General features: G+C 43.6%; 1 protein-coding gene across 2 annotated transcripts in view; it reads right to left on the bottom strand.

The window, feature by feature from the left end:
• Positions 1 to 27,875, bottom strand: part of TSPAN5 (tetraspanin 5) — a 175,484-nt gene that overhangs the window by 24,641 nt on the left and 122,968 nt on the right. For both annotated transcript variants that reach the window (XM_043571959.1, XM_043571963.1), the window contains exon 2: positions 8,837 to 8,887. In XM_043571959.1, coding sequence (XP_043427894.1) covers positions 8,837 to 8,887 — 51 coding nt within the window. The remainder of the gene's footprint in view (positions 1 to 8,836; positions 8,888 to 27,875) is intronic.

Genomic DNA, 27,875 nt, shown 5'->3' with positions numbered 1-27,875 from the left:
TCCCGCAGGAAAGCCAGAGAGAAAAGCAGTCCAGGCCTGAGATGTTCTAATTCCCATTCCCCTACTAGGTCAGGACTGCCACCAACTTTCCCTCCAGGATGCTTGCTGCAGAGCCCAGGCAGGTTAGCGCAATGGAGGGAGAGGGAAGACGGTGGGGGGGGGGGGGGGGCGGGGGGAGCCACAGACTTCCAGTGTAACCTCTCTGGGCCTCAGCTTACCCACCTCTGAAAGCTCTCAAAGTTTAACCCTAGGGATCCACAGGTCATGGAAGTGAAAACAAAACCCCTTCATGAAGAGCTACTTTGTCCGGTGCAGTATGTAAGGGTCCTCTGAGTGTTCTCATTCATTTGCTCACCAATACGTTCTGGGCACATGTGGTGTAGGAGGCACGCAGCCAGAATGGAGCATAAAAGGGGAAAGAAGACAGGCTCCTGCCCGCAAGAGGTTTTCAGGTCCCACGAGCTCAGGCTGCACCCTCTGCCCGGCTGGCCAGCGCCTGTGCTGGGGGGACACAGGCAGCCACGGGGGCCTTGACTGAAGGCCAGGGACCGACACTCTTCCTACTCCAAGAAGCTGAGCCTCTGCCTGGCCCTGGACAACTCTGCTGCAGCGTCCCCCTTGCGACCACTAGTGATGTATCCCTCCACCTCTCGCCCCCACCTGAACACTAAGTGAGAAGCACACACCGGGAGCAAAATGGAAAAGGAAAGGTACCCCTCATTTTTCCACGAAACGGGGCAATCATATATAGATTCCTATTTTCATGCCAGAAATGAACGTTTATTTTCTTTCCCGACATCTAGAATTAATGGATTTATTGTTGTTTGTAACACTGTACCATTATCAAATCAGACAGAACCATAGGTAATTCTACTTGCTTTTATGCTGTAAGACCCGTCAACACTACATGCTTATGAGAGATCTGGGGCAACTTTAGACTTGCGTTAACAACCCTACTGGTGTTACGATTTAAAAGAATGCTTGCTTCGTTCATTTGCTCATTCATTCTTTTATAAGCAATATTTTTTGAACACCAGCTCTATGCCAGTCAATGTTCTAGGTATTGGAGTGAAGCAGGAAACAAAAGTCTTTGCCCTCACAAAGCTGTTTTTTTAGTGGAGTGTGTGATCAAAACACTTGCTGGCATGAAAGTGGTAAAACCTATAGAAATAGGTAGGAGAAAAATCCAGGGAAGAGGGAGAGTAGCTACTCTAAATAGGTCAGGAAGGCCTGTGGACAGAGATCAGAAAGTAAGGAACATGCCAAAGTGGAACTCTTGGGGACAGCATACCAGGTAGGGGAGAACAAGTGCAAAGGCCCTGGCTGGGGTGGGGGAGTTATGTTTGAGATTTTGGAGAAACAGCAATATGGTCAGTGGGGGCTACAGCGCAGCAGGGAAGGTCCCAGAAGTAAGGGGGGCACCATATACGGCTCAGAGAGTGATGATACGCTCATTGGAAGGTTTGGAGCAAAGAAGTGACAGGATCTGACTTACATTTTTTTAAAATTAAGTACAGTTGACATAAAATATTAATTTCAGGTATACAACATAGTGATTCATCATCTATATACATTATGAAATAATCACCAAAACAGTCTAGTTACCATCTGTCATCATACAAAGTTATTACAATATTACTCACAATATTCCCCATGTTCTACTTTTCATCCCTGTAACTTATTTTACAATTGGAAGTCTGTGCATCTTACTCCCCTTCACCTATTTCACTTATTCTCTAACTTCTCTGCGCCCCTCCCCCCCACCTCTAACCACCAGTTTGTTCTATGTATTTGGGAGTCTTTTATTTTTTTAGGTTCCACACATAAGTGAAATCATATGGTATTTGTCTTTCTCTCTCTGACTTACTTCACTTAACATGATACCCTCTAGGTTCATCCATGTCACAAATGGTGAGATTTCATTTTCTTTTTTTACAGTTGAGTAATGTTCCATTATATATAGACATACCACAAATCTTCTTTATCCTATCATCTATCAATGGACACCTAGGTCTAGCTTCCATATTCTTGATATTGTAAATAATATTGCAATGAACATAGGGGCATATATATCTTTTTAAATTAGTGTTTCTGTTTTCTTGGGATAAATACCCAGAAGTAGAATTGCTAGGTCATCTAGTATTTCTATTTTTTATTTGTTGAGGAAGCTTCATAGGTGTTTTCCACAGTGGCTGCATCAATTTACATTCCCAACAACAAGGCACGAGGGTTCCCTTTTCTCTACATCCTCACCAACACTTGTTATTTCTTGTCTTTTTGATACAAGCCATTCTATATTATATTTTAAAAGGATCGCTCTGGATGCTTCATGGAGATGGACCTGGGATAGGAGTAGGGAGACAAGAGTAGGGGCAGGGAAATAACTGTGGATGTGGTAGCAGCTTAGATCAGGGTATAAAAGTGGAGGTGGAAAGAAGACATGAGATTCTCCGTATATTCTCCAGTAGAGCCAACAGTGTTTGCTAATGGACTGAATGTGGTATGAGAAGAAAAGAAGGAAGAGTGTGAAGAATCACCCAAGCAAGTAGAAAGAGAAAGTTGTCATTTATTGCAATTGGGAAGAGCAGATTTGGGAAGGGGAATCAAGAGTTGCGTTTTGGATTAAGTTTCAGAAGCCCCTGGACATTTAAGTGGAGATGTTGGGTAAGCTATTGGCTATACAAGTCTGGAGTTCAGATGATGTCCAGATCAGAGATCTAAGTTTGGCAATCATCAGTGACAGATGGTGTTTGAAGTCCCACACTTGGAGGAGATCTCCTAGAGCCTGAGTGAAGACAGAGAAAGAGGTCTTGGGACCGAGCCTGGGGCACTCCAAAATTTAGAGGTCAGAGAGGTGAGCCAGAATTAGCAAAGTATGAGAAAGCATTGCCTATGAAGTAGAAAAACTGAAGTGTGGGATATCTTGGAAGCCAAGTAAGAAAACCATTTCTAGAAGGGGGAAATGATAAACCATGCCTTAGTACTTGCTCTACTGACAGGGTTTATGAATTCCTGGATGAGAAAATAATGTGCTCCAGGACCCAGTATGGGTCCAGTAAGAAAGTACTAGGTTCAACTAAGTCCCTAGGCTGGTTAATCAGAGATAAAGTGAAGGATACAGTCTATCTACAAAAACAACAAACAGAAAAACAGCCTGATGTAATGACAAGTAGATGGATTAGAAATTGCTTGACTGATGATGCCCAAGGGCACATATAAGTGAATGAGTGTCAACCCCAAAGGAAATTTCCATAACATGTCATTGGGTTCTGTCTTGGCCTGCTCAACATAGAAGTGGCTTTTATCAGTGATAAGTAAACTTGACTGCAATCAGAACAATCTAGGAGGCTTGTGAAAATAGAGCACCCCAGTGTCTACCCCAGACCTACTAAATCAGAATTTCCCTGAGATGGCACTGGGGGGCAAGGACCTAAAGGAAAGCCTGAGTTAGAAGAAAGAATTGAGGGAGAAGCTTGATCCAAATGTACAGCTAAAACCAACATCAATGGAATGGGGAATGTGCTGGATGACAGCTGGGTAAATGTATTTGATTCTGAAAATCAGCCAGACATGAGGTGAACAGGGTGAACTTAGCTGGATCTGAGACCAACTTGGGACTCCCAGTGATCAACAGCAGGATCTCAAACTGCACTGACAACAGATGAGAAAAGGGACTTAATCCAGCCACACCTCCTATGGCCCCTAAAGCACCTTCTCAACGGTACAGAGGACACACTAGAGAGAGGTCAGGGGATCACAACCAAGATGGTGAAGGGACTCCTCACCCACAAAAAGAAGCAGGTATTTAGCTCAAAACGCATAAGGAACCAGGCCTCCACCTTGAATGCCTTAAGGGCCAACATGTAGAAGGACTTGCTCTGTGGGATCCAACAGGGTAGATCCATAATCAAGGAGTAAAAACTAGTAAGACAGGATTCGACTTTTGTAGAAGGAAGGTCTTTCCAACAGTAAAAGTAACCCAAAGAGACAGAAGTGGTGAGTATTTTGGCACAGAAATTGCTAAATTTATATACACCCCAAATTAGCATATATTACAATGTTATATATTGTATAGTAGTGTGTGTGTGTGTGTGTGTGTGTGTGTATCTTTCCTAGACTGTAAATTCTCTGAGGAGTTATATCCTGAGTCCAGTACGAACCCAATCCCATGCTATGTGCTCAATAAATGCTATCTGAAAAAGTAAGTTGATTATGGCTGGATGTTGCCAAGCCTATTACAGAGGTGATTCATGCTACATAATTGTTAATGTTCCTTCTAAACAGCAGATTCTATGATTTCTGAAAACCTGCACATAAACCAGTTTCCCCTGGAGACACAATTATCCTTTGCACAGTCAATTTGGAATTCAGATAAAATGGATTATTTCATTATTATGTCTAATATTCAATGGTAATATTAGCCCTAGGTTTAAGGCTCGGCCTGGTATTATGTATGCACAAGGGGGTAATAATTTTTGTCACTAAAAATGTGTAAAAATGTGTAAAGCCTTGTCTGTTAAAGAAATCTCATCCTTCCAGTGGAAATCTGGTCCTTCTAGCTGGGACCGACCCAGTTTGGAGATTTACCAATTCTACATCCCTACTGGGGGGAGCTCACTGATTCATGGGCTGGTGTTTTCAGCCCAGCAGGTGCATGCTACCCACCACCCTTGGCCAACTGTGGTTCACCTCAAAATTTCATCCCATCAGAGGTGAGAAGTTAACCCAAGGTGGTTTTTTTTTTGTTTTGTTTTGTTTTGTTTTTTTTTAATGTTTATTTATTTTTGGGACAGAGAGAGACAGAGCATGAACGGGGGAGGGGCAGAGAGAGAGGGAGACACAGAATCGGAAACAGGCTCCAGGCTCCGAGCCATCAGCCCAGAGCCTGACGCGGGGCTCGAACTCCCGAACAGTGAGATCGTGACCTGGCTGAAGTCGGACGCTCAACCGACTGCGCCACCCAGGCGCCCCCCAAGGTGTTTTGATAGAGAAGCTTTTGCAGTCACCAAGGTGATCAATGCAGATCATATCTTCCTTAAGAGACCCCCAAACAAAACCAATTCTTTGCTCCATAGATCAAAGCCTGAACTCTCCTAAAATTTGAGGTAGCTTCCAACGCCACCATTCTGCTCCTCCCCATGCTATAGTCATGCGTCCAAGGGAGGCAGCCCTATATACAAGGAGCATTTACTTTATACCAGGCACTTCTTGGGGACCATCTCATTTAGTCCTCAAAACAAGCCTATGAGGTGGTTACTGTCCTCAATGCACAAATGAGGAAAGGACATCTCAGAGAAGTTAACACAGTTGCCCAAAGTCACACCGATGGTAAATGGAGGAACCAGTATTTGAACTCCGGTCTGTTTAGCCTCAAAGCTGTGCTCTTATTCCACATAGGAACCAGAGCAATCTTAAAACAAAAGCCAGACACTTAAAAAAGAAAAAAGAAAAAAGAAAAAAAAAAATCCAAATCAGGACACTCCCTTATCAAACTTCGGAATGCTCTGGTGACTTCCTCTCATCCAAACTTCTGCAGGACCCTGCCTGCTCTAACCTCTCTGCCTGCCCCTCTTGCCACATCTTCTTCTTGCCCTTGCTCTCTCCCTTCCAGTCCTACTGACCTCCTTCTTGTTCCCTGGAACCCCAAGTCCCTGACTCAGGACCACCACACCTGCTATTCGCTCTGCCTGGAATGCTATTCCCCCAGTGCCCTGCAGACCCTGCCCACTTTCTTCGGGTCTCTGCTCCAATGCCACCTCCACAGGGACACCATTCCCAACCATCCTTTTCTAAAAGAGACCCCTTCTCTCACCACTCTCTAACGATACCTTAGGTTTCTCGATAGCACTCACCAGTACTTGAACAAAGGCGGGTTTGGCGGGGGGAGGAGTAAAATGGGAATGGAGTCAGTGGGAGGGGGTTGTGGGAAGACAGGGTCAGAGGGAGGGGGTTGTGGGGACAGGAAGCTCAGCAGGAGGGGCAGCTTGGTAGTGTGGCCTGGCGACCACCCGTTGGATCACCTTGGGTTCCACGGCCTCATGTTAGGCGTGCTCTGATGGTGGCAGTGCAGGGGCCTGCTTAGTGCTCACCCTGAATCCAGTCTCCTCAGGTAACCCAGAAGTGGGGGTGTGAAGGCTAAGGGGAAGAACAGAGCCTGCAGACGACCATGGGCAAGACTGCAACCCTACCTGTCCCTCCTTCCTGCCACTTCCCCCCAGGTGGGTTTCTTCCCTATGTGTCCCCTTCCAACCCCACTGTACCTTCTTTGAGACCTTGATTTATTGTTCACCCCTCTTCTCGAATTTACTTCTTGGAAAATATATTTCCCCAGAGTCTGTCCGTGTCAGGCACAATTCAAGACGGTGAGGACATGTCATGAAAGGTCTGATGACAGGAGACAGGAAAGGATGAAGTGAGACAGACAGAATGTCACATGGACACGGGTGTGGGGAAACAGGTCCATAGTAGGGAGGCGAAAGGTCAGGTAAGTTCCACAGGAAGGTGATTTGAGCCGGACTTGGATCAGAGCTTGGTGATAGCTAGGCAAAGAGCACTCGGGGTCCCTTGAAACTCCTGAGGGGACAGTGTCTACATCAGGGCCAGTGAAGGCAGAGGCACAGATGCCATCAGGCAACAAAAAGGCCTCAGTGCTGGGGCAAGGGCCCAACGGGGATTGTATCAACTCTATGTTTTGCAGCGAGCTATGGAAAATCAGCTGGCTGGAGTAGAGAAGTGAAATTATCTGACATACATCTTCAAGAAGTCCCTTGAGGAATTAAGGAGACCAGTATGGGTCCACTGCAGTTCGAGAGACCTTGGTGGTCAGCATCGGGGTAGGTAGCACCCAAGGCGGCCAGCGTCGGGGTAGGTAGCACCCAAGGTGGTAGGAAGAAGTCCTCAGCCAGTTAACTGCTTATTGTCAGGGCCCCACAAGAATGCAAGCTCCACAGCGCAGGGACTACACATCATTCACTGCTGTGTCCCCACGCCCAGGGGCCAGACATGTGGCCGAAGTTCACTAGAGAGGGTTGCTATGAGTCCTTTACCCTCTGCTACCTCCATTTATTCCCAGCTGGTGAAGTTCTGCTACATAGTAGCTGGCTGGCTGGCTGGCCAAGTAACTTCAGCTCTCCAGAGAAACTTTCCATTCACTGGTAGTGGCTTTGACAAAGAAGGGACTGCTATTTCAACCCTACCCAAAGGCTGTGTCGCTCCCTTGCTCTGATATTTGTGTGACACTGCCAGCTTTAGAATTTTGTCATTTTATCAGAGAAGAGACATTTGGGGTAACTGATGAAACAAAAAGGTAATTATATTTCACAAAGTGGATAAAAAACCTCCCAAATTACCAATGGTCTGTTTATTGCCACAACAGACAATTAGTTCATTTAATGCCTTCCAACATCTTTTCAAATCAGATAGAAATGGACTCTTATTAAAGGAGAGTTATAAAAAGCTGTGTTATCTGGCATTAACCAATCAGAAGGCTTCAAAAGTAACATTTCTGAGATTCCACCAATACAAACCTACAAACCTACGAGGGGACCAGGCAGAAGACATGTATTCAACATAAAAGTTTCTAGAGAGAAAATGTCTGTTCTGGGAACTTAATTTGTCTCCCTTCATCACTGGCCTGCCTCAGGATGTTGCTGGAAGGTGGTTCACTTTCTGTAAAACATTTTACATTCTGTATGAGTAGTCTGCAAATAAACAAAGGATGGTTCACTTTCAAAACTCAGAATATGAGTTTTATTTGATGCGGTCTATCTGAACATTTTTTTTTCCTTTTTTTACTTATAGAAATTCCTACTGGCATCCGAGGGGCTTTTGATGGCTGGACTTTCTTAGTTTTTCCTCTCCTAATACACAGAACATCTCACAGAAACTCTTGGCTTCAGGCTGTGGTCAAGCTCAAAGGATGAAATACCAAAGAGATAACAGACTGGTCTTCTGGGAAAACTTAAGCTAAACTCTGTTTACAAGCTTTCACTGATCCATACACTCCCTCACTCTCACAAGGTGGGTGATAAAACGCTGCCAACGATTTCACTTCCAAAGAAGGAAGAAAAAAAGCTCACGTTAATTTCTGAATTCCAGTGCTTGGCCTCAGTAGAATTTGTAAAGAAATAATTAAAAGGTGCTGATGGGAAGTAAGGCAGAGGAGTGGACACAGAGAGGTCGGGTCATAAGAGTGTTGCTTAGAGCATAAACTGCCGAGAACATTGTATCTTCACCGTAGCCTACAATATGTCACTCTGTACTTCCAGATATTTCCTTTTACTATATTGTATTTAAATTTCGAACATTACTAAATACTTTCAATCAGCAGACAAGTATTCACATTCTTATTAACGTTAAGTTTATCTGATATTCAAACATGAATTTTATCCAGCTTCCTTCATACAACATGCTAATAACAGCTTATTACATAATGCTCACGCTAAAAAGAAAAACCATCTTTTACGGCTTGAGTAATCTTCCAAAGGGTTAAAAGAGAAAGAGAGAAGGCTGCAGGTGGTTTAGTGGTATTTATAAGCATTACTGAAATTCTTGTGCCAGAGGGAGGAAACGTTCCACAAGAACGCACATCTCCTGCTAACTGATGTTATGCACATGTATTGTTACGTTTGTAATTATTTTGATAAGATGACTGATTTAGCCTTCATTTCTGAAGAGCCTTTGAAATATGACACTATCTTCTAAGAACACTTTCTTTCATTAAAGAACCACGTTTCTTTATACTCTGCAGCTGTCAAAGAGGAAAGGAGACAACATGTAAGGCAAAGTGCAGCCTCTAACGACCAATATGTGTGCATTTTCATGATATTCAACTTACTTTTTCATTCCACGCCCACAGTCCAATTCCAAGAAATGCTATTCCCAAAAACTGAAAGAAAGAAAGAAAGAAAGAAAGCGTTAAGTATAAGGGTAGATGCCATGTTTTTACTAATACAAATATAAATAAAGTTTTCAACCAATTCTTTTATCACCTTACCTGGCTGAGAAATAGCCCTGCCTAAAATCTGAGTAATAGCCTTTTATGGAAAAAGAAACACCATAATCACCTTGATTAAAGCTATTACAGCATTAAGAAGGCTTGGGTAAAGAAAATGTGGTATACATTTGCAATGGAATATTATTCAACCTTAGACAGGAAGGAAATCTTGTCATTTGCAACAACCTGCAGGGCACCATGCAAAATAAAATAAGCCAGACAGAAAAGATAAATACCATGCAATATCACTTACACGTGGAATCTAAATAAATAAGTTGAGAGGTGCCTGGGTGGCTCAGTTGGTTAAGTATCTGACTGTTGACTGCGGCTCACGTCATGACCTCACGGTTAGTGGGACTGAGCCCTGCATGAGGCTCTATGCTGACAGCAGGGAGCCTGCTAGGATTCTCTCTCCCCCTCTCCCACTTGCACTTGCTTGCACACTCTCTCTAAATAAGTAAATAAAACATTAAGAATAATAATTATAAATAAGTAAGTTGAACCCATAGAAACAGTAAAAAAAGTAGTGGCCAAGGGTGTAGTAAAGGGTGTAAGTTGTAAGATAAATAAGGTCTGAGGATCTAACGTAAGCATGGTGACTGTAGTCGGTAACACTAAAGTTGAACCTTGCTAAGAAAATGGAAATGATGTCCCACACACAGGAAGGTAACTACATGAGGTGATGGAAGTGTTAACTCAAGGCTAGGGAATTCTTTCACAATGTACACTGAATCATCACATTGTACTCTTTAAATATCTTATAATTTTATTTGTTAATTATATCTCAAAGTGGGGAAAAAACTTCTCAAACATTTTTTTTTTAATTTTTTTTTCAACGTTTATTTATTTTTGGGACAGAGAGAGACAGAGCATGAACGGGGGAGGGGCAGAGAGAGAGGGAGACACAGAATCGGAAACAGGCTCCAGGCTCTGAGCCATCAGCCCAGAGCCTGACGCGGGGCTCGAACTCACAGACCGCAAGACCATGACCTGGCTGAAGTCGGACGCTTAACTGACTGCGCCACCCAGGCGCCCCTCAAACATTTTTAAAAGACAGGGTGGGGACATGTCAGTGCTTAGAACTCACTGAAATTATGAATAATAATTAGGCAGAACCTTGAGCAAAATCAGAGTCATTAATAATGTTTAATGCTGCCTTTTAGGGTAGGAGAGGAAACAGTACCTACCCCCGTCCGTCCAAGCCAAATGTTCACTAAAAAAACGGACGACCAGGGACATGAATGTAAAAAAGCTGGTGACTCTGTCTATGCCGTCATGCCGTCAGAAATGGGCCAGGTCCCAGAGGGCATGCAGAAGCCCAGGATGCCCCTCAACATACTCTTTACCACGTCTTCAGAAAGTAACAAGAATCCTACCAGGTTCAATGTGACCCAAAGAAAAGTCCTGGATGCTTCCATTTTTCAGAAAGTTAAATGATTTACATTGCAGCTGAGAGGCCTTCCACAACTTGGCCTGCTCTCAACTCTGTGCCATACGTGCACAGGCACCGTGAAGCACAAACCACACACCCCCAGCGCTGCCCGCCAGGGAGGGAGGGGGAGCAAATAGTAACAGACGGATTTTCCATTTTAGTTAGTTGTCACTGTATTCCCTCTGCTCTAAGATACACATTCTCCCCCCCCCCATTTTAACATGTCTGAAATTGGGACAGATCTTGAAATCCGTGGCATCCCAGTTTTTTCCCCTCTTGATTTTACCTAACTAAAATAGGTCTTTTTTTTTTAATTAATTAAAATTTTTTTTAATGTTTTCATTATTTATTTTTGAGAGAGAGACAGAGCATGAGCAGGGGGAGGGGCAGAGAGAGGGAGACATAGAAGCTGAAGCAGGCTCCAAGCTCTGAGCTGTCAGCACAGAGCCCGACGCGGGGCTCAAACTCACGAACTGTGAGATCATGACCTGAGCCGAAGTCAGACGCTTAACCAATTGAGCCACCCAGGCATCCCAGCAGCATGTCTTGTAATCAGGGTGTCACATGTTTGAGGACACATTGTACAGGGCCGTCTGCCCACTAAGAGCTCGGCAGTCAGAACTGGGTGTAACGGAGCATGAGGGAAAACACATCTTATTCCTCATCTTCATTATCAATAGCAACTCTGAGTGAATTTCCTTCCCAAACACTGAAGTGAAAAGAGAGTGGGCAGGTTAATGAGCAGTTTCAATCCGATGACAGCAGCACACTGTTTATTTTACTAACATCTTGATTAAGTTAAATGTCAGGAAAGCTGTCCACCGAGAGAGTGCGCAGAGAAGACAAGAGTGAGTGAGGGTGGTTATTCTTTGCAGTTTAGGGGAAATCTGAGAGCTGTCCACCTGGCGAGGTCATCATTCGCAGCAGGGAAGCGTGGGGGTCGCTGACGCTTTGAGGGCATCGGCTAATGGATCCAAGAGGGGCTGGGGGAAAACAGAAGGAGCAGAGGGGAAACGCAGGACTGAAAAAACAGACGGCTGACTGCCCTGAAAATCTGGTTGTGTTTTTAGAAGAACTTCCCAAATCTCCCGCCAATTATCTGATTCTGCAGTGAGACAGCATGTAATACCTTCTGAGCCTCCATGCGCAAAAGCTTCAGCAAGTCCTTGATTTGGCAAAAACTGAGGACCCCTTTCTTTTGTTCTTATAGGTTTGAAAAGGGTTTAGAAAGAGCTGTTGTTCTGAACCTCCCAAAAGAAAACTAAGGTCCCCTCTACGGCCCTGGTTGGAGTGCTATGTCGCTTTCTGTTTTTGATGGAAAACAACAAATGTACCAGTCCCCGAAATGACTCAAAGATACCTGGGACTCTGTAGTACAAAAATAAGGCAATTCAGCACGCTACTTTCCTATTTATAGGTCCTAGGCACAACAGGGTAACAAGTGATGAGTGCATACACAGCATCCCATCAGACCTAGACATCACAGAGTGCTTGACTTCACACCTATTGATGTGAAACTCGTCCCGGCGAAATGCATGCCCTACACTAAAGCTCTTCGTGGACAAATGTTCAATCATCTTCCTGATGTGGCATTTAATCACAGTTACTGTAAGCAACGGGTGGGATGTCGTGGCAGAGAACATCACGGTCAGCCGTTCCTCTGGGGTGGACATGTTACTGCTGAGGGCCCTGCTAATCACTAACATTCATTTCTTATTACTTGCCAGGCACTGTGCTTACTGCTTTGTATGTAGTGTCTCTTTAAGCTTCACAGCAATTTTATTTTGGAATAGGCACTGTTACTAACCCCCTTTTAAGAGAAAAATGGGGCATACAGAGTTGCATTTGCTTAGAAGCACACAGCTTGAACCGAGAGGAGATTAACACCAATGTAGTATATGTTCTTACCAGTCCTGATAAATTCCCATTTTCCTCCCTGGGACAGGAAGTAGAGGCCCTTGGGTTAGAATTACATGTGAGATGAGGAGGACATCGTATACTCTGCCCCCAGCAGGCAAACGGCAGTTGAAGAGGTAAAACAAGGACAACATGGCCTTCACATAAGAACTGGCCATAGAACAGAAATTCCCATGCTGGTGTCAGCAACGGGAGTGATGTAGAACAGAGAAACTCAGTGGCGGGTCAACATTCCCCTCTTTGCATGAAGTTCTCCTCTTGCACTTTGAAAACCCATTTTCCTTCCCGGATCATAGAAACAGACTGGAAACCAATGATCTTCCACAAAGAAGAGAGAGAGAGAAAACTCAGAATTTAAAGAAGACTCACAACTTCCTTTACAATCCTGCTCTAATACTTTCTGCTCTGACTTTCCAAACAAGGTTTAAGAATTTTCAGAAAAAAACAAAAACGAAAAACAAAAAACCACTGAATGTGAGGTCAAGGAAAGCACTCACTACCTAAGCAAGCAGAATGGGGCCGGGGCCTCAACTGCACATACCTCCAGCACTACATCACTAGCAAACGTCCTCCCAATTACTCTCGGCCCATGTGTTTTGTTTTAAAATCAAGTTGCTCCAGCTTCAAATAATTAAACAGAAGAGAGCCAAAAAACAGAGACAGGCACGCAGCACTGGAGGCACGCTGAGTTTCCCCTTTCCCACCTCCAGAAGAAAAGTCGACCGTAAACCACCAAACTGACCTCATTCCGAAACCTAGGGGCCAACTTCCAGGGAATTGGCCAAGAACATTCAAGTCAACTCTTTATTCCTTTGAAAGAGAGAAAAAAAAACCAAAACAACAGATCTGAGGCCTCTCCCCCTGTGGCAACGAATGCAAACGGGCAGTACTAATGTTTGACCACCCAATTTTTGATGTGTTTAAAGTAAGTTACAATCATTTTGCCAACATTTGTTAACTGGCAAAGTATGAACTAGGTACTGTGTTTTATATGAATTCCTGAGGCCAGCACTGCCTAAAATATAGCCACTAGCTACCGAGCTTTAGAAATGTGACTAGTGCATGCTGAGGTACACTAATACATTGGATTTTAAAAGACTTAATATAAATGAAAAGAATTAGTCATCCTACTATTTTTAATTTTTTAATGTTTGTTTATTTTTGAGAGAGAGAGAATGACAGAGTGTGAGCAGGGGAGGGGCAGAGAGAAAGGGAGGCACAGAATCCGAAGCAGGCTCCAGGCTCCGAGCTGTCAGCACAGAGCCCAATGCAGGGCTCAAACTCACAAACCGCAAGATCATGACCTGAGCCAAAGTTGTATGCTTAACTGACTGAGCCACCCAGGTGCCCCAGTTGTCATTCCATTATTGATAACATGCTGAAATTATAAACTTTGGATATACTGTGTTAAACAGATTATTAAAGTTGATTTCACCCGTTTCAGTTTCCTTTTATAAATACAGTACCTGGAACATTTAAATTATATGTGTGGCTTGCACTACATTACTGTTGGACAATGCTGGTCTAAAGTATCCCAAGTCAATCCCATACAGGAGATAGGGACATTATCCCCCCTTTTATAGATAGGGAGACTTAGAAACTTTAAGTTGGGTTGCTCAGGAGATCTGACTCCTCAGTCCAAGCTCAAAACTATTTTAGTGCTTTCCTGAAACTCTTGTTCTAAGATGCAAAATCAGCCCCTTAGTTTCTAGGCATTCAGGGCAATGTCATTCCTGACTGGGGTTGAGAATGGCACTAGGTGCACACAGAGTGGCATGTGGGTGGAAGCTGGCTGGGGTTGGCAGAATATAAACCAGCCGGGCTGACCCCAGAAAAGGGTAGAGAGGAAAATGGCCCTAGTATGTGAGTAGGGGAACTGGGTGTCTGTGCCAGGAGGGACAGCTGCCCCCTTTGGGGGCTATGAACAGAAGATCTGTCTCCATCTGTTGCTTCAGTTCTTGCTGAGCCTTCCACAACGTGGAAGTGGAACAGTGCCCTGTTCTAACTGGTATAAAAATAGACAATTTAAGAAGCCACTCATCTGTCCACCTACCATCTTCAAATATTCTTGAGTTATGTGTACTAGATACTACTTTTCTCTTATGATAAATATACAATTCCTGCCCCCAGCGAGCATACAGTCCAGTAAGCGAGATAGATTTTAATCAAATACAGCATAAAAGACAAAATTGTCCTTGATGGTGCTTTAAAGAGAAGAAAATAAGGCCAATACAGACAAAAGAGGGAGATCTGACCCAGAGAGCAGTCCAGGAAGGTTTCCCTAAATAAGGCATGTAGGACCTGGGGTCTAAAAGATGAGATGTTAACCGGCAAAGAAAGGAAATAAAGTTTCAGGCAGAGGGAAGAGAATGTGCAAAGGCCCTGTGGTGAGAGGAACACAGCAAGTAAAAAGGTCTACAAGGTGATTGGTGTGACTAGCGTGTGGACAATGGGGGTTGGGGGAAGTGGCAGGTTTGAAATTAGAGATGTGAGTGTCGACCAGCCCATGCAGGGCCCTATAAGGTACATTAAGGAGTTCAGTCATTAAGCTAAGAGCGACAGGAAGCCTTCCAAGGGCCATCTGTGTGTAGTGGGCTGGGGTGGGACAAGGGCACAGGACTTTATCATATTTGGGCTTCATAAAAATGATAATCTGGGCTGCAGAAAAGAAAGACCAGAGTGGACACACGAGGACTGGAAAGAGGCAGGTTTAGTCACATAGACAAGACCTGACTGTGACCCGGATGGAAATGTGGTGAAGAAAAAGATGAATTGAGACTATTTAGAAGTAAAACTAACATTTTCAGTGATGACTCCATATGGTGAAGGGGGGGCAGGGGTGAAGGAGAGAGAGGAGGGGTTATAGATAATGCCTATGTTTCTAGGATCTTCTGCATGGAGACTACGGCTCTTAAAAATTCATCTTATGTGCTCTCTGACAGAAATAAATCTCAGGTGCCAATTTCGTAACTAGCTTAAGATCTAGTGGCATTTCTGAAGGACAGCTTTCTTTTATGGTATTTTGGCTGCTATCTGAATTCTCTTCGAAGCGTATTTCAGCTTGTACACTTAAAAAATAAGTTAATTGAAATCTCTATACATGTCTCCCCTCCCCTCCCCACTAAGTGTTTTATTTGTAAAAGGAAGCAATTATGTACAGGTGTACATTAAAGGTCATGGACAACCCTTAAGTGGACATTTTCAATCCTCTTTGTTTAAAAAAATGACAATTACGTCAATGGCATCTGCCCAGCATCCTGTGAATAGGCTCAAAATAATAATGCAGCAAGGTAAACACAATAGAGGAAAAGAAAGATCAGGTCAATCTTCTCACCTAAACTAGAGCCTCAAAAATATTATCCTAAATAACAATGGAAGGAACTCTTTTCCCGTCAACATTCTGATGAAGTTTAAAAAAAAATTTTAAGCTCTGCCTGAATAAACAGGAGAGATTCATTGAAAATATTTGGCACAGAAGAGAGGAAAGAGTGCCAATGGTGGGGGGGGGGATGTATTTTCCTTAAATTACAACACAGGTACTTTTTATTTGATGTTTTCTGACACTTTAGGGCAGGTGGGATGGAGCATTCCACACAACGGTGTTAAGTACTTACGTTAACAAAATGCATATTGTCTTTCTAGAGCAGGGGCTGATTTTAGGAATAAAAAGCCTCTGGGCATAATTCTTGCCATGTCAAAGGCGTAAGCATGGGCTGGTAGAAAATTCAATACACAGAACATCAATCCTAATTTTGCCACTGGGTCCCCACGTACCAGCTGGTACATTCAAACTGTCCGGAACATTCATGATAAGATGGCATGACAGATAAAGCTCAAACTCGTAAACAGGACATTCCCCATCTAAGCTGGAGTCGACCTCTCTCACTTCACTTGGCCCTACCGACCTCCATGTCGTCTGAACACACATAGCCTGCTGAACCTCGCCTCCAGTGCTCCGTGGTTCTGTGATCTTGACAAAGGCTCTTCCTTCACCCAACATATATTTACTGGGCATCTGCTATCAGCCAGGCAGTGCTCTGGGGGTTCTGGAAAAATTAGGAAACCAAACAGACAAAAGCGCCTGCTCTTATAGGGTTGACATTCTAGTTGGGGCGTACAGGGAGGGAAAGGCAATAAAAAACATAAATGAACAGGTTACATAGAATTTAAAAAAACAATTTTTTTTAACGTTTTATTTATTTTTGAGACAGGGAGAGACAGAGCATGAACAGGGGAGGGTCAGAGAGAGGGAGACACAGAATCTGAAACAGGCTCCAGGCTCTGAGCTGTCAGCACAGAGCCCGACGCGGGGCTTGAACTCATGGACCATGAGATCATGACCCTAGCCGAAGTCGGCCGCTTAACCGACTGAGCCACCCAGGCGCCCCTAGAATTTTAAAAGGTAAGAAGAACTGCAGGAAAGCAGGGAGAGCAGCATAACCAGACTGAAATGTGTCTTAAGGTGGAAGGAGATATTGCAATATTAAAACAGAGAGGCCAAGGCAAGTCTCCATTAAGAAAGCTACACATAGGGGCACCTGGGTGGCTCACCTGATTAAGCATTTGACTCTTGGTTTCAGCTCAGGTCATGATCTCACAGTTCCTGAGATGGAGCCCTGTGTTGGGCTCCGTGCTGTTAGTGCAGATTCTCTCTCTCGCTATCTCTCTGCCCCACCCCACCCCCCCCCACCGGCTCTCGCTTGCTCTTTCTCTCAAAATGAATGAACAACAAAAAGAAAGCTACCCATAAGCAAAAACATGAAGCTGATGGAGTTGGCTGGTAGATATGGGGGGGGGGGGGGGGAACAGTGTTGCAGGCAAAGGAGCAGCCTGGCTGGGCCCTATGACAAAGGTAACAGGAGCCAGGTGGGGTTATGACTGCGATCTTCTCAGGGAGAGAAAGAATCACTGGAGGGCGATTGCCATGGTTCTCATTTGTCTAATGGAGGCAACAAGGCACCCAAGGAATTGCACAAAATGACTGTAGGGGTCCATGTGCCCATGTGAGACTGGGTGGCATACCAAGAGCCCATCATGGCGCCGGTTCAGTCAGCACTTTGTGAGTATCAGCACCCTCCCCTTCCTCCTGTGTTTCCCGGCCTGCCTCCTCTGCCCAGACGTATAGCGGGTCCAGATGAAGCCCTGCCTCCTCCTCTGAGGAGAAAACCTCCTCATTCACAGTGATCAGAAGCCTTTCTCTTCTGAACTTCGGTCTCACCACATGGACCCCTATTTGACATTCACACACACACAGGGTTGTAAAGGAGTGACATAATCTGGGCCCAGCAACGGAAGTGATGCAGCTGTGTTAACCAGAGAACATGTGCCTGGTTAAGGGGGCAGCAGCACCTGCCTTCCAATTAATCGTCTCCCTCCCCTGATACCGGCCAGAAGATTCTTCCAGGATCAGTGTATAGGAGTATCACATGCATTTATTTATTTATTTTTTTTAATTTTTTTTTTCAACGTTTATTTATTTTTCGGACAGAGAGAGACAGAGCATGAACGGGGGAGGGGCAGAGAGAGAGGGAGACACAGAATCGGAAACAGGCCCCAGGCTCTGAGCCATCAGCCCAGAGCCTGACGCGGGGCTCGAACTCACGGACCGCGAGATCGTGACCTGGCTGAAGTCGGACGCTTAACCGACTGCACCACCCAGGCGCCCCTCGCATGCATTTAAAAGAAACCAATAAACTCTAGTCAGAATACCAAGATCATGTTTAATTTAAAATCTTTTCTATTTATTTTAGAAATCTGACTTAGGAATTTGGGGTCTGACTGGACCCATAATTTTAAAACCTACTTATTTTGAAATCCCACATTAAATTAAGTTTCTTCCCATAGGGCTCCTTGATGCATCTTCCCTCTCTCTAATTTTATCACTCCTTGCTGTCGGATTTTGGTTTCATTATACCCATTTTAAGTTTACTTATTTATTTGAGACAGACACAGCACGAGCAGGGGAGGAGCAGAGAAAGAGGGAGACACAGAATCCCAAGCAGGCTCCACACTGTCAGCACAGAGTCCAATGTGGGGCTCGAACTCATGAACCATAAGATCATGACTTGAGAGTAGGATGCTTAACCAACTGAGCCACCCAGGTGCCCCTCATTACACCCATTTTTAAAAATAGAATCCTTTTGGAAGAATGTGAGATATAAATTATAACCAACATTGAGGTTGGGGTAGCTTCTCAATCTACACCCTCCCTTTTTGAAAACTGGCTCCCACCCACAAAGGTGGGCCCTTGCAGCCATGTTTGTAAAGGAGGATTCACTCCCACTCTACCCTCTTTAGACTGAGGAGTTGACCAAGGTGGGACACGTGGCTCAGAAAGAGCCATTCCATCAAAGACTAGGCTGAGACAGTCTCTCTTCCCCAGGAATGGGGTACTGGACACAATGGGTTTTGTCAGCCTCAGTGTCTCTGATGCTAGAACAGACTGGGGTGCAGACTGGGAGAAAGCAACAGATGTAGAAAGCGGAAGAGAGACTGAGAGTAACTTCCATTCCTGACCACTCTCTGCTTTTTATCCCCAGGACCCTTGGCTGCGCTTCCCAATCGTGGGTCCTAAGCAATGCCCTGGGTCCTTATTGTACCTCTCCTCTCTCCCTTCTTAGTTCAAGCAACTTTGGGGGCTTTCTGTCACTTGCAACCAGGAGAGTCCTAAAACAATAAATAAGAGACCAGCTTAATTCCCTTCATGCTTAGTGCTGTGACAAGCTCCGTGCTAACGATTAAGTGTGCGGCACAGGCATGAGCATGATGGGGCTCTAGAGACTAATCGAGACCTGGTAGAGGGTGTCTTTCCTTTCCAAATAACTGAGTAGAAGCTCTAGTGGTTCTGAACTACGGGGCAAAGCTTTTGCCACTTGGTGTGAGGAGGAATACATGATTCAGCCGCACAACCACCTAAGAGAAAGAGTTGCCCTCTGCTTGCTTGTTGAGTTTTGGAAGCAGAAGGATACAGTTAGAGCACAAGAAATGGTCCCAAAGCAATTACCACAGCAGAGCCTGAAAAAAAGGTAAGACGGAGCAGGAGAGGAGCCTCTTCCGTGGTTCCTGTATCCTCTCCTTCTGTTTTCCCAGAAAGGATGGAAGGGCTCTCTCTGCCTCTGAACTTGTACCACACCAAGAGAAGGCCAAAGCACCCCTCTGAAGACATGTCTACAATCCAGGGACAATCTTGTTCGGAAATTCCTTTGTTAAAGTTTGGAACTGAATATCTTGGCAAGAACTAGTAATGTGAGATGGGAAGGGAGAGAAAAGGGGAGGGTTATGCAGGCAATAAAACCTATATCCTTCTTGGAAATTACGCAGGCAAGGCAGGCACATAGCAAGGAACGTGAGGGATTAAGCTGTGCAATTCTGGATGGAGACACGGAGGGTGCAAATTTACAGCCCACTAATCTTTGTCTCCGTAAAAGCAAGACATACACTGCCTGGGCTATTCCATCTGTAACTCTCTGATTAGATAAAACCAAGGCTAAGAACAGACCAGAGAGATGTTCCGAAGGCTGAAGAGGACGGAGGGATAACTCAAGTATTTTAAACCATAGGCACGAGAAGTAAGTTATCTACAGACAAACATCAGCCTTCATGGGAATAAGCTCCTGCTGTTTGCATTAAACAGCCAAGCGGTGCAGCTCCAGCTAATGGCAGCTTTGAAAGTTTAATACTCTCAGGTGCACACTGTTTGGTGTTGAAACATCTTCAGGTTTTAAAAAACATCTTGGGCAAGATTTAAAGGTTAATGCAAATGAAAATTAAAATAGGATTACTCTGTTTTAAAGCACAAGTAGAATTACATAATTCAATTCACTTACTAAGTATCTTCAATATATACTGGGCACACTGCTAGATGCCAGCGACAGAAAGGTGAAAAATACAACCAATGATCTCTTTTCTTAAAAAGCTAACTGTCGAGGGGTGGTGGATGGGGAAGAAAGGAGTGAAACCACAACACGCACAGGGAACAGGGAACAGAGCCTTCCCAGAAACACGTTGCCATAGAAACACAGAGGCCAGGCTAGGGGATCACTGCGGGGTCAGAGGAAGCTTCCTAGGAAGTGACACTTGAACTGTGTTTAGAGGAAAGGAGTGGGGGAGACCATCTCCTGCAGAGAAGGCAGTTTGTGCAGAAGGACCAAGCATGGAAGAGCACATCCCTCAGGAGTGGGCAAGTGCTTCTGGGGCTGAAGCAGAGACCGTCAGGCCCGTGCCCAGCAAGCAGTGCTCCTCCTCCAGGTGTGGGTCCTGCTGCTCCAGCAGCACCCAGGAACTTGCTAGAAATAGAATTCTCAGGTGGCCCCAGACCTACCACATCAGGAACTCTGGGGATGGGGCCCACCAAGCCCTGTTTTAACAAGCCCTCCAGGTGACTGGGATACATGGTAAAGTTTGAGAGCCTTTGGGCTGGAGGTTGCTAAGCAGAGGCCTAATCACTACAGGCTGTGTCTTGGGGAACCAAGGCATCCCCAAGCTATGTGAAGCCAAGCAAGGTTTAAGCAAAAACAGTAACAGGATCAGATTGCATTTTAGCAAACTCATTCCTGTACAGCATAGAGGATGAACTAGAGGGAGGTGAGATAGGGAGCCAGATCGGGAGGCTACCATGGTAATCCTGGTGACAAGGACACCAGCCCCAAAAGGCAGAGGCAGTGACAAGAGGATGAAGACGGAAGAGGTTAAGGAAAATACTCTGTGAGACATCGTGACAGAAGCAGAGCATGTAACGTTAAGACCATGCTTCCTTGAACCAGAATGCCTGGGCTTGAAACCTAAATACATGACCTTGGGCAAGTCACTTAACCTCCCTATTCCTCCATGTCCAAATCTATAAAATGGGGATATTTATTTCTATGAAAACAAGCTCCAGGGGAGCCTGGGTGGCTTGGTCAGTTGATCATCCAACTCTTGATTTCAGCTGAAGTCATAATCCTGGGATCGTGGGATTGAGCCCTGCATCAGGCTCCACCCTGAGGTAGATAGAGCCTGGTTAAGAATCTCTCTCCCTTGCACCCCCACCCCCACCCCTGCACTCTCTCCCGTCACATGCTCCCCCTAAATTTTTTTTTTTTTTTTTTATTCAAGGGACACCTAGTGGCTCAGTAGGTTAAACATCTGACTTTGGCTCAGGCCATGATCTCATGGTTCATGAGTTCAAGCCCCGCATGGGGCTCTGTGCTGGTGGTGCAAAGCCTGCTTGGAATTCTCTCTCTCTCTCTTTCCCTCCCTCCCCCTTCCCCACTTGCTCTCTCAAAATAATACATTTAAAAAAATTAAAAAGAAAACAAGTTCCATGGGGGCAGGGATTTTCTATCTGTTTAGTTCATTCTGCATCTAACAAACTTAGAACAATGTGTGCTTCACAGATCTTAAATATGTGTTGAATGAATGAGGGAATTACTTGTGGAAGAGGAGATATAAAAAAGAATCTAAGGAAATTCCCAGGTTTTTAACTTAAGCAACTTGGTATACTGCAGCATGAATTTTGAAGTTAGGAAGACTACTAAGGGAGAAAGATCAATCTGAGTTCAGTTTCGAGCACTCAAGTGAAAACATCCTGGCACATACACAAGAGGACCAAGAAGCTGGTCAGCAAGGTGGCTCCAGAGTTGAACTTAGGTTAGAAAGTAGGCTCCACCACTTACTAATTGTGTGACCTTGTACAAATAATTAACCTCTTGGTTCTCTATTTCTTCCTCCATAAAGTACAGAGAAGAACAGTATCCATCTCGTAGGGTCACTGCGAAGACTAAATGAGAGAATGCATCCACAGGGCTTGGCAAAGTGCCTGGCACATTGAACGTGCTAAGTGTTGTTGTGGTTACTGTTGAGGCCACATGAAGAGTCTGTACAGAAGAGGACCAAGGCATTGTCCTAGAGAGCCTTGGGAGGCACTCAGAGGGATCTTGAAGGGGAGACTACACAGGAGGAGACAGAGAGGCAGCAGGAATTAAGGAAGGTGTCACCAAAGCCCGTGGAGGGAGAGTTCATCACCTGTACTTACACATTAAGTCAGGGAGAGAAAGGGGCTGAAATAGTGGAGACTGCTCATGTTTAATTAAATGGAAAGTAGAACTTAGAACAAGAAAACATTACAGAAAGTAACTTCCCTCCTTTCAGACTAGTCCCTGACTCTGGACATGACTAGCACCATCACCAGACAATCCATGCCACGTGTGGCTGGGCAAGACCCAAGATTAGTTGAGAGGTGTAGCATCAACCAGAAGGGAACTTGGGACTAGCCTGGGGTCACCTCTATATCAGCTGATAATATTCTTTGCTTGTGTAGGAGACCAAAGGGTTACACAATGCACTTCAAAGACCAACAGATTGGGTGTCAGGATACCCCAGGTTTAGTGCCAACCAGAACATTAACTAGCTGTGTAAATTTGGTCAAGTAACTGAACAACAATCTCCTCGAGTATAAACAGAGAATGCCACCACCTGCCCCAGCCACACAGGACCGCAGCAATCCAACACAAGAGCAGACATTTTGACAAGGATATGCTACATAGTTGCTGAAATATCACATCTTATCCATCTATTAAAACAACACGGTGAGATACATGCTGTAGCCTCTGGCCAGGTCATCTGGCACACATGTAGCCCTTGAAAATCGGTGTACTCTAATTGTTCATGGAATCTGCACTTATTTGGTATGTAACCAGAGTATTTTGTGCTGGGAGATAATTTCCTCAAGATTTTGCCCTTCTTATGAGGGAGGAATTGATCCGAACTATAAGTGAGTCCTTTGTTACCGACTACCTTCAAGGACATTTGCAGAGCAGACAGCCCAAGAAGACAGAGACAACGTTTCTTCACAGAGACCCTTAAAGGATCAGGCAGGCTTACTGCCAATCATAAAAGTTTGTGGTTCCCTCAACTCAGGGATCCCCTCCTGTGACACAAGTCATTATGTATACCGTGGTCAACTGGCCTTCTCTGCATCACTCTATGGAAAAGAGTATGAAAGATACACTCTGGCTACTCGTAGTGCTGTGATTAATAAAGTCCTAGGTCTCCAACTTAGGAGTCTCGGGTCTCTGTCCGCATCCATGACACTGTGGCAAGGTAACCTGGTAGCTGGCAGGTAGGGCAAAATCTCAGACCCTTCACAGTTCTTATTATTTGCTGTTCCTACTTCACAGAAGAGGAGTTGGTACTTCCTCACACCCAATGTTTAATTAAATTTAGATTTTTTTTTAAATTTTAAAATTTAAAATTTTTAAAATTTAATTAAAATTAGATTTTTCTCCAGCACCATGTCTTGCTCTGGTCTGCCAGATTGGAAGGCTGAGGCGATGTGAAGTCATAATGATCTCTGGTATTTTTTTTTTTTTTGACCTAACGCAAAATATCTGTATATCTGTCCATGTATCTGTAGATTTTAAATTTTTGTTGTTTCTTTTGTCTTGCCAATGTAATCTACTTTCTTTTCTAAGAAACATAATGACATTTATACATTTTCTGGGGGGAGGGGAAGTGACTGTTACTAAACAGATATCTTTGCTATAGTCAATGTATAATTCTTTCATTTAAGTATCCCCATTTGACTGGGAATATTAAAAACACTCCTTAGAAATAACTCAAATATTTCAGGTATATTCTAGTAAAAACTGAACAGTAGTTAGAAACACTTGTTAAAGAACACAGGACACTGTAACTTCAGTTCCTTTGTCATCATATAAAATGAGAATAATAGTGCCTATTGGTCCCCATGGTGTGCACACGTGTGCATGCACACACACATACACACACACACACACACACACACACACACACACTCACACCATTTAGGCAAAGTCACCATAGGAAACTATATTCAGAGTGCACTACTCCTTGTTAGAATTCAGAATATTTCTTTAAAATAAAATCTTATTGGGACGCCTGGGTGGCTCAGTCATTTAAGCATCTGACTTCAGCTCAGGTCATGATCTCGTGGCTCGTGGGTTCCAGCCCTGCAACGGGCTATTTGCTGTCAGCACGGAGTCTGACTCAGATCCTCTGTCCCCCCCTCTCTCTGCCCCTCTCCTGCTTGTACAGTCTCTCTCAAAATAAGCAAACTTAAAAAGAAAATCTTAGTAACATTAGTAACACCGGCATCCAAGAAATCATCTTTGAGAACCTCAAGTTCATATTAAAATGAAAACTGAATTTTCTCCCAGTGGGCCTTTTGAAATGCTAAAATTTGAGAAATATGCTACATCCTAGAAATGCCATGTGGCCTTCTGAATAGCTATCACAGAAGTTACAATTCTGATCAAATCAAGCAAGAACACTTTACATTTCCATACTCATGCTTAAAATCCCCTTAATATTTTTGCTTGGTTGACGTCACCTTTTTGATGCTTTATATTCAATGAAAACCTAAAACATCTTGAGAGATGAACACAGGATACATGGAGCACACCCAAGAGATCCAAATCCATTGATTATCATGTGAAAGAAGGCCTAGAGGCAATTAGTCCTTTGTTGTGGATGACAAATAAACCTCCACATAAAATGTTCTATACACTGAGGCATCTTTGATCAGTCTTACTGGCTCAATGACTCACAAAGGATGGGGAGGGGGAATGTCTGAAAACAAAAGGGCAGACTGAAGGCACCATTTAGTTATTTATTCTGTATGTTCAGCTCAGTTTTTCCTCTTTCCAACTTTTCATGACACTATAAAAAGAAATGGAATGGATTCTTTTCAACCAAGAACATCAGCACTGCATACTAAGGAGAAAAGTATTGGCTTAACACAGAACCCATATAAACCACTAAATATCAACCTGTTCTCTCTAGTTAGGTATTTTTAACAAGGGAAATGGGCTTTGACAAATCACTCTTATATAAAAGAGTTTATTACACAGACTCCTGGAAATTAATTTACATATAAGACAGGCTGCAGCCAAACCATTCACAGCTTCAGGATGGAAGGCTGGGTTCTCAACAGGCACTGCCTTGGAAACGATCCATGTATGTGCTCTTTGGAATTTTCCTTTTCTCTTAGAATTGTCTGGAAGTGTCTCAAGAAGAACAACAGTGTGAGTGATGTATGAATAAGCTGTACCTATTTCCTCTGGTTTAAAGAGACCCACAACTTTTTGTTCTCTGAACAAAGGTGCATATTAAAATAATTTGAAGACAAAAAACAATGTCCTAGAGATCAACAGGCTTCTAAAGTGATTAATTCAGATGCATGTAAAAATATGGTATGGAAGCAGGAATTATCTTTAAGACCACTGATATTTTCAAGTTAAAAGGGACAGTATAAATGGACCGTATGAATCATGAATAGTAATACAATCAAATGAATGTGGCCTGTGGCAAAAAAAAAAAAAAAAAAAAAAAGGTGGTTCAAATCCAGGTCCCAGCATTTTCTAGATGTGACCCCAGACAAGCTGACAGGCTCTTGATTTTCTTACCTGTAAATGGAGGCAGTAATAGCATCCACACAGGACTGACATGAGAATTAATGAATTAAGATCTGTATTTTATATATAACATGTACTCAGTAGACACACTATTATGGCAATTAAAAATGTCATGGAAAAAGCCTTTTTTAAGTACCATATAGGTTCGCTTTTCAAATAACAAAAGGCAATTATCATATCACCTGTGCATTACTCAATTAATCTAGCAGATTTTTACGAGAACGGATACAGTATATACCATGGGAAGAAAGATTACAAAAAGGATTTTAAACCTTCCTCCCCACCCCGGCCCCTTTTTTAAGGAACTTCTTTTCATTCTCAGTATAAGATTTCATTTAAAGCTATTTAACCAGAGAGGGTCACCATGGGAAAGTAAACCACTGACAGCATATATTAGATGCACATTAATTTATAGAGGTAGCATAATGCTTATGAAAAATAAACTGGCTGGAAGCCCATGGTTTGCCCTTGAGCTTCAGCCAGCGAGGAAGTTTCAGGCCATGTGATTAGTGAATGAGGAGACTCTGGGTGATTAATTAGTGCTCTAAGCCAATCCTATCAGACGGTCCTTCAGCCAGTAATGTAAAATAAGCTACCCGATTTTAACTTCCTCATCTCAAAATTGACTTCCATGTGAACATGACTTTGTCAGGCACTTTAAATATTGAAGGAAGATTTTCTCCAAATCTCCTTTAAGACAAATCCTGCTTCCTTTGACACACATTTTAGCTCTGGTGAACGGCAGACTGGATGGGAAAGGATCTAAATAAGGAAGTGTGACTTCAAATTCTCTGAGCACCAAATTAAGCTAAACTCACTTTATAAGTCCCCATAAGTGTTTGATGCTCAAAAGAAAAAAAAATTGCCTATGCATGAACAGATTTTGTATAGAATCCTAAAGGTCTATCAGTCTCTTTAAAAGAAAGTCATTAAAAAAAAAAACTGTGCATCAGTAACTTTAACTGGATTTTATTATGCAGTTATCAGTGTGTTTTCTTAACATCTAATGAAGCAAGCAGTGACAAGTAATTTGTTTTTAAATCTGCGATTTCCCAGATATTTCTGATATGTATTTTATCCATGTATTGTCCCAAGACCAATGTTGCTGTCTCTAGATTTGTTCATTTATGTCACTGCACAGGCAGTTCTCTGCTATCTATTACTATTTCAGTCAAGCTTCCTAAATTAGATTTAAAAGAGAAAGAAATAACTTTCCTAAATTAAATCAGTTCCTTTAAATGAGGTCGACCTTTGGATAGATAATTTGTGTAAACATAAAATGGGTCCTGCACTTCTCTAAATCTCATCATTAGTGAGGATCTCAAAACTGGGCTTCAAATGTGAGAGAGGGGGTTAAGAGATCAACATTCTATTGTGGTCTAAATATTTTCTCATTGCAGAGGAAAGGCTCCACATTAACCACACTGTGTGAAACTATCCTCACATACAGGGCCTACAGAGCAGGGAACACACACAGAAACCTATCTAAAAATGTCTTCTGTTATAAAATACAGGTCTCCTGGGCTAAAATCATTATCTGTTTCATGCTGCAAAAGCTCAAGGTTTAAAGATACCAGGCTGTGCTTAGGCAGAGAGGAGGCTGTTACTGATCTTTGCTCATATACTGTTGGAGCTGAAAGCAGCCTCTGAGATCCAGTCATGTCAGGAAAAGGGAAATTGAGAAGCTCTGTTTAGAAGCTGGAATCATACCCCCAACCAGATATTGTTCTTTTCCAGATACACAAGGAATCCAAGGCAGCCCAAGAGATGAAATGTCCAATGTAAGCAGCCGTCACAGCCTGAACCTCCCCACCCCCAAAAGCCCCCCTCACACGCATCCGATTTTACAGCTTTCAAATGTCAGCATAAAGGTAGTGAAGCATCCAAGACACCAGATGCTTTCTCAACAAACCCCTCAGAGGGCTTCAGTGGGGAGGACCCCCTGCTCTCTGCACAGGGACCAACCCTGATGGCACCTACCACCTAGTCGCAGAGATAAGTTATAAACCAATAATTAACATAAAAGCTAATTTGCAGTAAATGCCATATAGGAGATTGAGGAAAAAATGGTAACTTCAGAGAAGATCATGAGATGCCAAGA

The sequence above is a fragment of the Prionailurus bengalensis genome, chromosome B1 (assembly GCF_016509475.1).
Source record: "Prionailurus bengalensis isolate Pbe53 chromosome B1, Fcat_Pben_1.1_paternal_pri, whole genome shotgun sequence".
Lineage (NCBI taxonomy): Eukaryota > Metazoa > Chordata > Mammalia > Carnivora > Felidae > Prionailurus > Prionailurus bengalensis.
The sequence above is the reverse complement of the archived record's forward strand: the minus strand, read 5'-3'. Positions and strand labels throughout refer to the sequence as shown.